The sequence below is a fragment of the Pleurodeles waltl genome, chromosome 5 (genome assembly GCF_031143425.1).
Source record: "Pleurodeles waltl isolate 20211129_DDA chromosome 5, aPleWal1.hap1.20221129, whole genome shotgun sequence".
Classification (NCBI taxonomy): domain Eukaryota; kingdom Metazoa; phylum Chordata; class Amphibia; order Caudata; family Salamandridae; genus Pleurodeles; species Pleurodeles waltl.
Window position 1 is genome coordinate 371,072,738 of NC_090444.1, and position 14,093 is coordinate 371,086,830.

The 14,093-nt window shown below is 41.3% G+C and overlaps 1 protein-coding gene across 2 annotated transcripts in view; it reads right to left on the minus strand.

The window, feature by feature from the left end:
• Window positions 1-373: 373 nt before the first annotated feature.
• BTBD3 (BTB domain containing 3) overlaps window positions 374-14,093 on the minus strand; it is an 89,240-nt gene continuing 75,520 nt past the window's right edge. For both annotated transcript variants that reach the window (XM_069234113.1, XM_069234112.1), the window contains one exon: window positions 374-8,102. In XM_069234113.1, coding sequence (XP_069090214.1) covers window positions 7,070-8,102 — 1,033 coding nt within the window. In that variant the 3' untranslated portion in view covers window positions 374-7,069. The remainder of the gene's footprint in view (window positions 8,103-14,093) is intronic.

Genomic DNA, 14,093 nt, shown 5'->3' on the forward strand with positions numbered 1-14,093 from the left:
TGCGTATCCACCCGGTCAATGGCAGCCCACCAGGGTAATCAGGAGCCCCTAGAGCCTGAAACAATGGCCCAGGGGACCGCCAAGAAGAGGAAGGGCAGGCAGTGCGGGAAACCGGTCGCAGAAGTTCCCACGGTCCGGGAGGAGGCGGTGACAGGGGAACAGGTGGCTGAACTGGGGGAGGTCCCTGAGCTGTCGCAGTGGCAGCAGGAATGGGGGGGCCCCACCAGAGAGGCATTCTGTGAGGCACAGAAGGTATGCCCTATAAACAAACTGCAGGGAATTGCCTGCCCACCACCCCTAAAACACACTGATGCACAAAATGCCACTGTAGAAAAAAGCTATCTTGAATTTGGTAAAAACAACAAGCAGAAAACATAGTGAAATTTTCCTTTTATTGGTATGCTTTATTTGATACACATTCATGTGTCTTACGCCATTTGCACTGTGACATTAAAGGTACAGTACTAACATTCACCTTGAGGTACTTCTTATGTTTCCTTCTTTAATACTGTAAGCTGGATAGATGCAAGTACTGTTCAAGCACACACTGGAAGCAGTCCCCTGAAATTAGCACAGCTTATTACGACACTGTAAAAACAATGCAGTGCAATAATATGTAGAAATAAAGACTATCAACATAAATACTAATTTGAATATCATTTATCTATATTACATTTGGACATATCAACAGCACCGCTAATTAACATACCTGTAGAGAGACTCTTGGGCATATCTTCCAAAAGCAATTTATGATATTTATTTGCATGTGTTGTGCTTTTAAAAGTCCAGAACATTTAGTGCCTTGTGACTTGGATACTTTTCCAAATTAAGAATGTCAAAAGATAATAATTGCATTCATGGACTGGGATGAAGACACTCCTTTGGTGACTAATTTTGATAGTTTTAAAGGGGAACAGTTGTGTGACTGCGTCTTGCTCAACAATTTAAATCTGTGCATCAGTTTCAAGAAAATATCTGCAGTAAATTAAATTGTGAATGGTGCTTGAATGTGGCTTTCGGTATTACACTGCAGCAATACCTACAACCCAAATATGCACAGGGCACTTTAATTAGATTCATCACTTCCATAACAACATTTTACTGAAATGATTAAAAGATCTGAAAATAATAAATATTTATTAATTAGATTTTATGTTCAAGTGGAATGCCAAACTTAATGTGCAGACTGTCTCATGCCTTGAGCACAATTGCTGACTTTATTGCCACTTGCTTCTAGTCTCCATAAAATATGAATATCTAGGATTCTATGTACACTACAAAACATTTTTATACTTCTGTACACATATACACATTTACATTGGGATTCAGTTCAGAACTCTCCTCCAGCTTCGCTTATATGTATTTAAAAAAAAAAAAAAAAAGTGCAGTAAAGGATTGTCAGATTAATGCCAGCATGAAGAGATATGATATCAAGCTTAGTCGACATCCACTGCATTTTACAAACAACATATCGAGCACATTGCATGGGCAGCGCCTGACCGAGCAGCAGATATGATTCTAAAGAAACTGCATTGCAATGTGGAGTTTTTCACTCCTCTAGACACTCTGTGGGAATTAATAAGGGATGAATCAATTATTCCAATACATATCTTTAAACTGTCACTTTGGGCGAATTGGATTTGTGACTACATGTTAATTCCCATTCCTTCCATAACTACTGTGGGTGTCTTCATAATTCCAACCCAGAAACCGGGAAGAAAAAGTTGGCTTTACATAAGACCAATACTTGCCTCGAGTCCTCAAGCCTTAACAATTTTGAAATCCAATTGTACTTTCCCAGGAACAAACATTCCCTCAAAAGCAAACTCTGTCAAATTGGCTGAACTTAAAAGATAACATTTACCACACGCGGGCATCCAGCCCAGTCTTTACAGTGGGTCTGAAATTGGTAGTACATACTTCAATGACTGTTCATAAGCCTGATGGAGCTGGGCACTGGCAACTAAGGACACATCAGTAAATTAGGAGTACAGGATGCACTAAACAAGCAACCTATTTTCAGGTCTATTCCTCTCCTATTTTCTACCAGCAGGAACAAATTAGGAGGCAAGTCACTGAAAGGCGATTGAAGCAAATGCCCAAAAGTTTTGACCAAACAAGTCAAAATGAACAGTTTAGCCAAAGTAAACATCAGTTGTTGAAAGACAATCCAAAAACCATGCTTGTAAGCATAAGTAAAGTAGTCTACAAGGCTGTGCTGCTTAATTCAATTTTTTGAGGTAGTGTAAAGTCAAACAATCTTGTGGGTCTAAAGCAGTAGAATGATAATGATCTCACAAAAACTTTTACCATTTCCCAGGATAGAAGTAAAGAAATGCATCCTGAAATTTAGAAAAAATGGAACTTACCTTGTGAACGCGGTAGCTGATGAACATTTTTGAAAAAGGGCAATCCAAGAAGAAAATAAGAGATTCCTTCAAAAGAGCAAAAATCCAAACACCCAATCATGTTGTTCAAAACAACGTGTGCTGAACACACACTACTTTACTTTCCTGAACCTCTTAGATGGGCAGAGACAAGTACAAGAATTGCTGGTCTTGTTTCATTGGTGGGCCGGCAAGGCAGAAATGGGTGCTGCTCTACTTCTCAATACAAAACATGGAAAACTGCCACCATGGTATACACAAATTTAGGGACCACAAGATGGTTCTTACAACTAGAAATGTATGTACAGTTATTTTGCACTCTGATACTGGTAAATCCAGAGGAAGAGCACACCTGAGTGCAAAGTGAATGTACACAACCAGCTGTAGATGACACTGATATCACTGAACATGTATTCCTAATTCAGCTAGTCGCTGCAGTGAGAGCCCAGAAAGGAAATTCTAAGAAATCAGTTTCACAATATGTTTTGCTAGGGCAGCACAATACTGAATTTCAAGCAGTTAAATGTTAAGACTGCAATTTATATACTCATCAGCAAGATAGCACCAGGTAATCTATCTTTGAAAGTCCTCAACATTGGACAGAGGGGGGCTTGATTTTTGGAGGATGGAATTCCTGCGTTCAAAAAGTAATTTGCTAACTCTTACTAAGCGTTATTTTGGATTACAGGAAGAAGAATTATACCCAGAAAAACATGTAATGCTATAATCATTTAGTGGTAAAGCTACACCACCCATTTCTTTCCTTCTTAAATCCAAAGTCAAAGTGATGAATACTTAAACATGTGCGGTCAAACTAACAAAGGAAATTTAAATTATTAGCTGCATAACACCAATATTCTAGCAAGTACCCTTAAAATCTATGAATAAGCCTAAACAGTGATGAAATAAGTTAGCAACATAGTGTTTAAATTAAATCACCTTTTATCAGGCACACATATCAGGGAGCAGAATGGCCTGTGGATTAGTGATATTCTGTTCAACTTCATTCAGCATGGTCACTTATCCTTGCTCCCATCCGTGAGCTCTTGCTTCTTTACTGCATTTGAAATCAGAAATCGACCTGCAACGCCCAATTGCAATATTCATTTCTATAAGTTTCATACATCTTTTTGTAGTTTTTCAAGTTAAGGAGTTAAACTAATAGCCATATTGTTGGCAGTGGCTGCCAGCAGCTTTAGGAGGGAGGGGGGCGGGCGGGACACACACACACACACACACAGACACACACGAACATCCATTACCAACACACATACCATTCCAACATGCACGCACTCACCAAACATTCATTTTAAAAGATCGCACACACTCATTCTTTCACACACACACACACACGCATGCACATCCATCCATCCATTAACAACACTCATAGCACTCAAACATGCACGCACCAAACATTCAATTTAAAACATCACACACACACACACACACACACACACACACACACACACACACACACACACCTTCAGCCTCCAGGTCCCAGGAGGGTTGGGACTGCTGCCTTCCCTCCCTGGCTGACCAATGAGGGAAGGCAGCAGTCCCAGCCTCGTCAGAGTGGGATGGGGTCAGTGAGACTGCTGACCCCACCCCACTCTGTGACGAAGTGTCACTGATTGACACTCGCCCTGGGCACTTCAGGGCTTAAACTGAAGCGCCCAGGGAGAGTGTCAATTGGTGACGCTTTCCTAGTCACTAAGGGGAGGGCCTCGAGGCACCTTTGCTGAGCCGAGGAGGTCACGCCCATAGGAGCTGTGACCTCCTCAGCACAGCAAAGTTTAGCTCAAGCAGCCAGGAGTGTGCGCAAATCACACATGTCTGCTCCTGGCTGCCTGAGCTCAACATGGAGAGTGTCTGTCAGGCTGACCTTTGTTCAGCCTGACAGACACTCTTCATGAGGGGCAAAAGGTGGGGGGGCATGGCCCCTCCGTCCTAAAGGACGGGCCGCCACTGGTTGTTGGTGAAATCAAACTTTCCCACAGGTAATTAACACCACAACAGGCATGCCAAGCAGCCAGGTCCTTAAATTGAAGGTAACCAACTTACTTCACTAAACAGTGCGGCAAATAATCAAAGCAGTATACTCTCAAATGGTCATGCTACCTATAATTATCAATACAGGCAGGTAGTCTAAGGTTTCTTTTCAAATACATAGCCACATGAGTTTGTCTTGGGACTGTATAATTAAGTTACTGTTGTTTTTACAGACCACGGTGTATAGAGAGGGCCAATGTAGCAACAGAGGGATGCTTTGATGAAGCACTTAGTTTGTTGTTATCTTATAACCTATCAAATGATAAAAGAACTATAATTTTGACCATTTCGAAACTAGAACATCTCACAGCTTATGTAATATTGCAAAACTACGGAGATCAGTTCAAAACCAGGATGGATATGCATAATCTATACATCTTCAGGTCACGTGTCAATAGGTCATCCTCCAAGGTGAGGGCATCTCCTGTGGCTGAGTAGTCATTAAGGACCAGTAATGAGGAAAACAAATGCAACTGCTAGGTTGTTAACTCTCATTAACACATCCAAAGTATGAATACAGCAAAAACCTGAACTGCTAGATTAGTGGTAGTTCATTGAATAGGGGCAGACCAGTCTGAAACATCTGTGCACATCAACTGTTTTAAATGTCGTTAAAAAGGAAAAATGGAAGAAATTGTCCTACAGATTTCGTACAAATACAACAGAAGTAAAATGTATATTATCATTTTTTTTGCTGTTGTCCATTTTGAAATGTGCCTACTCAAAGCAAATAAGACCAGTAAGTGTAGCATACACCATTTAATTAGGTCTATTTGAAATGTTATCCTTGCTGCCATCTCCACTGTTCCATGAAGGTCTAAAGTGCTCTTCTACTGTCTTACAGGTGGCATACAATAAAGTTTATTTAAAAAAAGAGGAATTTTTGAGACGCCTATGACCACTACTACCATACCGCACTAAAATATTTACGCGAACTGTGCACATACAAGTTTGTTACAGTGCAGCTAAAGATAACGCTAATCGGTAAACTGCCACATAAAATTATTTGGTTAGTTTCCACTAACAACATGTAATTCTGTAAAAAAGGGCAGTATGAGCATAGATAAGAAAGAGCTCTAGCATTGGAAGAAAGCTACAAAACGATATGCAGAAACGAGAACAAGAGATATGACTTATTTCCTTTCTTATACTTGCTTAATGCACTACCAAAACGTCTTATCGGCAGATGGTTGCATTATTTCGCAATAATTAAAGAATCAAAGAATTAGTACTTCATGGAAAGGAATGGTGTTTCTGGCTAACTTTGTTCGACTTTAAATAGGGTGGCATAAGAAAATGTTAATTATTTTAAATTTACTTTTATGCCAGTTTGCAATTCTTAGTACAAGCAGCCTTTGAAAGTAGTAGTGTATGGATGTGGCAGGCGTAAAAAAAAAAAAAAAGTACTCTTGGGTCACCACTAAAGTCTCCCATGTCAAAGCCTAAACTGCTGGTAAAGCATACTTTGGTCTATTTCAGAAGCTAAAGAAGACCTTGCAGGTCTTACAATCCTGAAATTCAGTTACACAAAGGCCAGTTAGTATGAAAAATGGTCGCATGCCACAGTGTTTCGGCATTTAACTGTGTGATGAAAAAATAACTGCTCTAGAAATAGAATATGTTTTTATTACTAACTAAATGAAGCTAACACTTTTGGTCATATAGAAAAAAATAATACTGCTTTATCTCTGGACATGGCAAATAAAAGGGACACACACACACCCATGAGTCCAGTTTGAAGGACAACCTATGAAAAATAATGCAGAGTACAAAACATGTTATTGATCCAAAAATGATGCACGACATGTGGGGACTGACAATTCAAATGCACAATTTTTAGGTCTAAATAAAAGCATGAAAGACCAAGGGCCTGATTGCCATCTTGGCGGACACTGTTACTCAGTCACAAACGTGACGGATATCCCGTCTGCTGTATTACGATTCCATTAAGTCCTATGGAGATCGTAATACGGCAATCGGAATATCCAGCACACTTGCGACAGAGTATTCCAGCTGCCACGATCGTAATCAGGCCCTAAGACTAGGATGCAAATGTCCAAGTATTCGTAGTCAAGGTCTCTAAGGAAGGCCCATGTGCCTGGGTGAAATGCGTTTTTTTATGTAAAAGGTACATTTTCCAGATTCAGGAGGGCTAAAGTGCAAGCAGACTCTTCGGTCTCGACATCCAAAGGCCCTACATGAATATCAAACAACTGCTTCACAGTAAAGAGCAATTGTATGTCTAGATTTCGTTTTAATTTGAACATCGGTTGCCACACTGCTCAAACTTTTAATGGGGGTAACAGAGCTCATCCTGTGCCTCTAATGGATTTGCAGGCCTCCCCAGATAGAGTACTTAACTTTACTTCTGGTATTCTACAAGGGCAGTGACATTTATTCGTCACCAGCGGCATCCAGAGGGATGCAGCTTCCCTCTGTAAGTTCCTGTAGGCCCACTGCAGAGTGCCTTAAAATACCCCGCTATGCCAGCCTTCCCACTGACGTGCATGCACAGAGATGAGGTTTGATTCTGACTCCATGTGCCAGTGTAATAGTGGATCTACTTTGTACTGAATGTTGCCAGTCACTCAAGAGCCAAATCTAAATTTCATACCATCACTCTCAAATCTGTTTCAAGCGTAGAATATGAGCTCTGGAATCTGCCCTCCCTGAACACCGGTACCATTGGTACTGTCAGAAGAGCACTGAAACTGGACGGTTACTTTCCCACACTGGACTTCAGTCATTCCTTCTTGTCCAAAATAACTTAGCTCATTGCTATCCAGAATTACACTAGCAGTATAAAATGTATCAGGTTCTATTTGGACTGGATATTCAAACCACACAGGGAAAGTGTTGCTGGATCCATCAGAAAAATATTTACTCAAGTTTTGTCCTAGAATAACACCCTGTCGTTTCAGTTCAATTTTTGCACTATATTCTGCTGATCCACAACTCGAACCGTAGAGACCAAAGCCAGCAATGAACACTCTCTTGTCAACAGCGAACTGAATGCTGTCACATCGTCCTCTATATCGCCACTGGTTACTGCGGTAGGCACAAGACTGGAAACGGTGGCATCGTTGAGGAACAAGGCCTTTCCTTGTTTTGCTCACAAACTCTAGTTCTGGCTTTTTAGCAGCAGTATACCACAAAAATATATCATTAGTTTCTGTCAGAGTCAAGATCCCTGACTGAGCAGCGCCATTGGCAAAATCATCAAGTGCCATGGTAGGGATACGAATTAAGTAAAGTGCTTTCCCTAATACTTTTCGCTTATTGTCTATAGAAACAGCCATGTCTTGCCGCTGGCATTCCACCTCTGCCCAGTTGAGTGCTGCCTCAAAAACAACAATTTCTTTTGCATTCAAAGTCTCTCTTCGGAGAATACTTTCTAATGTCTGAAAATCAATGTCACAGAAGCCTTCAGATTTTAGAGCCAGTTCCGCCTGTGCATCAATCACTTCCCAGCAGCGTTGGGTCAGATCAGGTTCTTCAAAAAGACAGCTCTGTGAGAGCAGGACGCAAGCATTCTTTGCGCTGAGGCTAGTTTCCAGGAAATTAACACATGCTCGTGCAAGATGAGGAACAATGTACTTCTTTGCAGCGTAAAGTGTTGCCAATACAGTATCGGCCGATAAGTCAATTTCATCGCAGTAGATATACCTGAAAACGTAAGAACAGCATGATATTAGCATAGAAACAACTACTTTCAACAGCCAAGTGCAACCCCCACCAAAAAATATACAAAGTAAATATTTTTTTTCAAAAAGGAATTACTAGCAAATAACTGTTGTAACAGTTTAACTACTACAGTACACTGACTTGCAATACATAATCATGTGATATACTACATGGTTCATGCAGCTACTCAAGAAGTTTGAAAAAGGTTCACAGGTTTTATTTTTCTAATGCCGACCATCAAGCATATTCTTGCAATGGCTAGTCCCAAAATGCTCTAGTTGTTGCCACAATCATCTACATGGTTTTTGCAGAGAGCACACATACTACCAGGATTCGTAGCTCTAGCAGCTGACTGAAAGCAGAACATTAAAATAAAATCAAAAAATTTATTTGGAAATTAACATAAGACTACAAGTGGAGTTTCAGAGTCATGTTTTCTATTAAGTTAGCACAAAAAATGAGCCTATCTCACAGATGTTGAAAGCAGGGTGCACTCAAAGGATTGAGATGAACAGAATTTAAAGCTTACACCTAGTCTCAAAAAGTGTGTGGGGGAGGGGCACAGAACTGAATTTCTTTTGGAATACATTACAAAGCACGCTGAGAACACATCATTTGTTGACAGTTCAGGTGGATTTTCCTTCAAATTATACAAAATGGATTTGCGGGCATATCCCAGCAGTTGGGTATGTGCATTTTGTAGCAACTGTAAGAGTCAACAAACTGGCGACGATGTTTTACAACAGTAGTATACCAAATCTGTCCGTCAGACTTTTTTAGTTGCTGGGATGTACAGAAACAAACCAGATCCAGAGCCAACAACTGAGCTGCCATGGGTAATGATTTTTCATCATCAGGGGTATGGAATTTAATAAAATATCTACTTGTCCATAAGGACAGGTTGCTTAAAAAAAATCTACTTGTTCCTTTGGTGCATTGTGGTGCGCCGACAAATTATGGCAGCAATCTCATTATGTAGGAGCTCTAATAATAGGCTCTCATGATCATGTCAGGGCTAATACTGTAGTATGGCTTGAATACTTGCAATTTCAATCCCTAGTACAGCAATTTCCTTATTTTTGCTACCTTTCCACAGCTCTACATAACTGGGCTGGAGGAAGCAGTAAGCAATAGTTCCAGGGCTGGAATGCCTTTGCAAATGCAAAACTCCTAACTAATATTTTAAGGATGTTCACTAGCTCTTCTCTAATCTTTTCCGATACTGAGAAAGGTTGGAAATTTACTACTGATAATGGCAGAAGTAGAAGTTCTTCAAGGATTGGGGAAAAAAAAAAAAATGGTTGGAGTCAACGTGAACTTGTAAATGCTAAATAGATTTTCGCAATCTACACATGCATATTTGTTCATGCTAAAATACAATTCACAAATGTTTTCTAAGAGTACGATTACCTAGTCTACTTCTGTAAAGGTCTTGTGAATTCATGAAAGCCACTAATTCAAAGACAGATAGCATAGGTGCACTGTTGCAAATTTCTTTAAGAATTGGGTCCCTAATTAAGTCTGGCATTGACCAAGACATTTTGTTTTTATTACAATTCTATTTTTCTATCTACAGGCTGGCTTTACTGTGGGTGATCGCATTCTGCTGTTCCGCAAGTATCCTATAGGCACACAAAGTAGTTTTGTTCAGTGCCAGGAACTACTGTGGCAATCAGTGGCATAATGAAACTGAAGGGGGGCCCTATGCAAAGAACATGGAGGGGATCCCCTCCCCGCCAGACTCATTCAGGGCATCTGCTGTCCTGAGTGGGTCCCCTGGAGGGGTACCCCTGCACCGCCGGAACTGCTGGACCTTTGTTACAGCACTTTTGAGACAGAAAACACAACAATATAGTGTTACCAAAGCCATGTCAAAACAAGGCATGAATAGACAAAACAAAAAGACTCACAACAAATGTTGGATCGGGCGGCTTTGCCAGTGCTTGTTTATTTTCATGCTTCCCATAATCTAGTTGAAAATGGTTACACTGATTTTCTGTTAGGAATATTTTTTGGGAAATACTGGCATGCATCAACACATTTTACTAAATTATGCTTTAAAGAAATAGCACTTAATTTCATAGTAGCAAAACATTTTTTTCCTACTTGCATTTTGTTCTGAACATTTTATTTTGAAAGAAAAGAATGATCACTCTTGCCTACAGGTTTCTGCAAACATTTGCATCTAATCAGAGAGCATTCTGGGAGCATTATACTTAGCCTCAAATTGCTAAACTTTTCAAATGTGTGTACACTTTTTTTTTTACTGGAATCACTGTCAGTAGTGCAGTGTAACCTTAAAATGTTTAGTTACACCGCTCAACCTAATGATGAAGGCTTTTCAATATTGAACCATAAATACAAGTTTGAACACCATTAACATATGGACACACATTACCTCAACTTCAGACAGCACCTTCCCTGTAAACTGACAGCCAAAGGGTTTGTGCTGCAGTGGGTTGTGCCTACTTGTCCCAAGGACAAAATAAACATGAAAACTTGTTGCCCTTGACCCCAGACAATATGTCGCTGGTGTGGGGCGATAGGAATTCCACATCCCTGATCATGTAACCCACCATGCAGCAATTCATATGGTAAAATCTAAAGAATGAGAAATGGGTTTGAAGAAAACGTATGCATTTTTAAAATGTGCCCAAGATACTGCGTTTAGGACACGTTTTTGAGGACAAAAGTTGTAAGGCAACATAGACTGGACAGATCGGTAAGAACAAATACTGTTAGTGCCTGCATCAATCAATCCACACTCTTCTGAGCAGAAGATGAAAATGGCTTAGTTATTGGAATCAAAAGCCACTTACAGATCAATGAAAATCAGGACAGCATTACTTCATATTAGTAAAATTATCATCGACCACCACCTGCCCGTATCTAACGGAGGACCAAAGCCCCCTGGTAGTGACCACGCCAGTCACTAGACACCAAAAATGAAAGCAGTACCCATTCTTGCAGAGCTATACCAGCCAAAAGTTGGAGAGAAGGATAGCCATCAGATCCAGGATCTACTTTTTCAATAAAGGAATAATAAGGATAAACACCATATTCCTTATGTTATTCCCTTACGCAGTGAACCTCAGCCTCAATATCCTTTCAGAACAGAAGGAAAGCATTGTATAAATGCAACATTATGTCAATTGAAATATCAGGGCATAACAGGGCCTTGTCTCATCAATGAACATACCCCTTTTCCCCCAGTCTCCAAACTGGATCGATCCTTTAAGATAGTTTTACACCATAGGAATTTGAATTAACATAAACAAACATACCTGATGCAAAGTGAGCACAGTACGGGTTTAATGATGAACTTAGTGCAGAAAAGAAATACAAAACAACCTTGGATATCCTCAATGGGTTTTAGACAGAACAAAGCACCTGAAAGTGACTATCTAACTGTCTTTATTTTAGACAGGGTGTAGTTCTTGTTTTTATAATTGTCTACAGACTGTAACAACAGTCCTGGCTTATTTTCAGCGCACATCATAGAGATCCTATAACCAGATCCCAAGGTATTGTCATACATTAATGATATCTATTACAGTGAAGACGATTAAGACATACACCTAACTAGGGGAGACAGAATTATAACAATATTAACAACTTATGGTTACAAGATTAACTTGTGTGCTACCTTGCAGCCTCTTTATACACTAAAGTTGCAAACTGTTAGAACTGGCATCCTTGGCGTGCTCTCCCCTAACTTATTGCCTCAGCTTCCCAGGTTATTGCTGTGTGCTGGCCTCTGTTTTTGCTACTCTGGGCACTTTACCGCTGCTGACCAGTGCTAAAGTGCAAGTGCTCCCTATGTGAAATTGTATGTGTAATTGGCTTTTCCATGACTGCCATATTAGATTTACTAGTAAGTCCCTAATAAAGTGCACTAGAGGTGCCCAGGGCCTGTAAATCAAATGCTACAAGTAGGCCTGCAGCATTGATTGTGCCACCTACATTAGTAGCCCTGTAAACATGGCTCAGATCTGCCACTGCAGTGTCTGTGTGTGCAGTTTTAAACTGTCAATTTGACTTGGCAAGTGTATCCACTTGTCAGGCCTAAACCTTCCCTTTTTTTATACATGTAAGGCACCCCTAAGGTAGGACGTAGGTAGCCCTCTGGGCAGGGAGCAGTGCATGTTAAATATGGAACATGTACTTATGTATTTTACATGTCCTGACAAAAATAATGCCAAATTCAGTTTTCACTGTTGAAAAGCCTATCCCTCTCATGGGTTAACATGGGGCTGCCTTTAGATATCTTTTAAATGCAGTTTCCCTTTGAGAGCAGATAGAGATTTGGAGTTTGGGGTCTCTGAATTCACAATTTAAAAATACATCTTTCAGTGGAGTTGGTTTTTAGATTGTTAGTTTGAAAATGCCACTTTCAGAAAGTGAGCATTTTCTTGCTTTAACCATTCTGTGACTCTGCCTGTCTGTGGATTCCCTGTCCCTGTCTGGGTCAGGCTGACAGTTGGGCTGTTTGTGAATCCCCTCTATAGAGGGGCACAAAGGGAGCTGGGGTGTAGCCTGCATATCCTGATGAGCCATCTGAGCTAGAGTGGAGGAAGGAGTGTGCCTGCCCTCACACAATACAATCTCCATCCCTCTAGTGTGTGCCTGGGGCCTGGCCTGGGCAAGGTAGGATCATGTAAAAAACAGAAACTTTTCTTTGAAGTTGGGCAAATTCAAAGGCAGAAAGGGGTATAAGTATTGGACCCAAAACCACCAGACTTTAGATTTCTTCAAGACTTGTTTCTGGATCCAAGAGGAACCTCTGCAAAGGAGAACAGCTGAGAAGTGCTGTCCCTGCCTGTGACTGTGCTTTGTTGGGCTACCCTGCAGTTGCTGCTTCTGCCTGTGAAAGGGGACAAACAAGACTTTGTTGTGCATTCCTGCTTGAGAAGAATCTCCAAGGGCTTGGACTGAGCTTGCCTCCTGTTTTTGCAGTCTCTGGCACAGCAAAGGTTTCATCAACCATCCAACCATGCTGTGGACTCTAGCTTGTCAGAGGGTGCCATTCCAGTTCCTGTGCCCCGGAGAGTGAAATTCTGGTAAAATGTTGTGAAATGCCACCAGACGCTGCTGTGCGACTTCATAAGGATGCCGCTGCATGGAATCCGTGACACCGCCTGCATCCAAAGCCATTAATCTCTCAGAAGCACGACAACCCCACCGACATCCCAGGCCCCGCGTCACTGATGCCACTGATGTCCCAAGAACTCACAAGATCGGAGTGTCGTAGCACCGACATTCATGACACCCAAATCAGTCGCAGCATCTGTGGTGTGACCGTTAACCCGTGAGGTCGCCCCGCAGCATCGTGACTTCGCCGGACTTCCACTTTGCTGCAGGTGCCCCGGGACTGACTCCTCGCAACCTACACCACCTCACCTCCACCTCTTCGCAGCAAGGACTCAACACCTCTTTGTGATGCCTCCGCTCCATCGCCCCCCAGCACCAAAACCGACGCCGCATCAGATCCAGCAACACTTCGCTCTCCGACTCTGTGCACCAGGCTGTTTTCCACATTTTTTCTAAGGTACTGTACCTGGGGGTCCTTGTGACTCCATAAACGGCGCCAGTGGCGTTGCATTGTGGAAAACAACTCTGTCACGATGCCGCTTAACATCAAATTGCAGCACTTGTGCTTCTAGGCACCATTTTTGTGTTTTTAATTGCTAAAGTCATATTTTAAATTGTGTATTTTTATCATATTTGGTCTTGTTTACTTAGATAAGAATTTACTATTTTTCAAACCTGTGTGCTGTCCATTTTGCAGTGTTTCACTGGTACAAATACTTTACACATTGTCTCAGGGTTAAGCCTTTCTGCTCGTGCAAAGCTACCACGGGGGTTGACGGGTGTTAACCGGGTGTGTTTCTCCTTTGCCCTGACTAGAGGGAGGGTCCTTGCTTGGACAGGGAGCAACCTGATTGCCAACAAAAGATCCCATTTCTAACACAA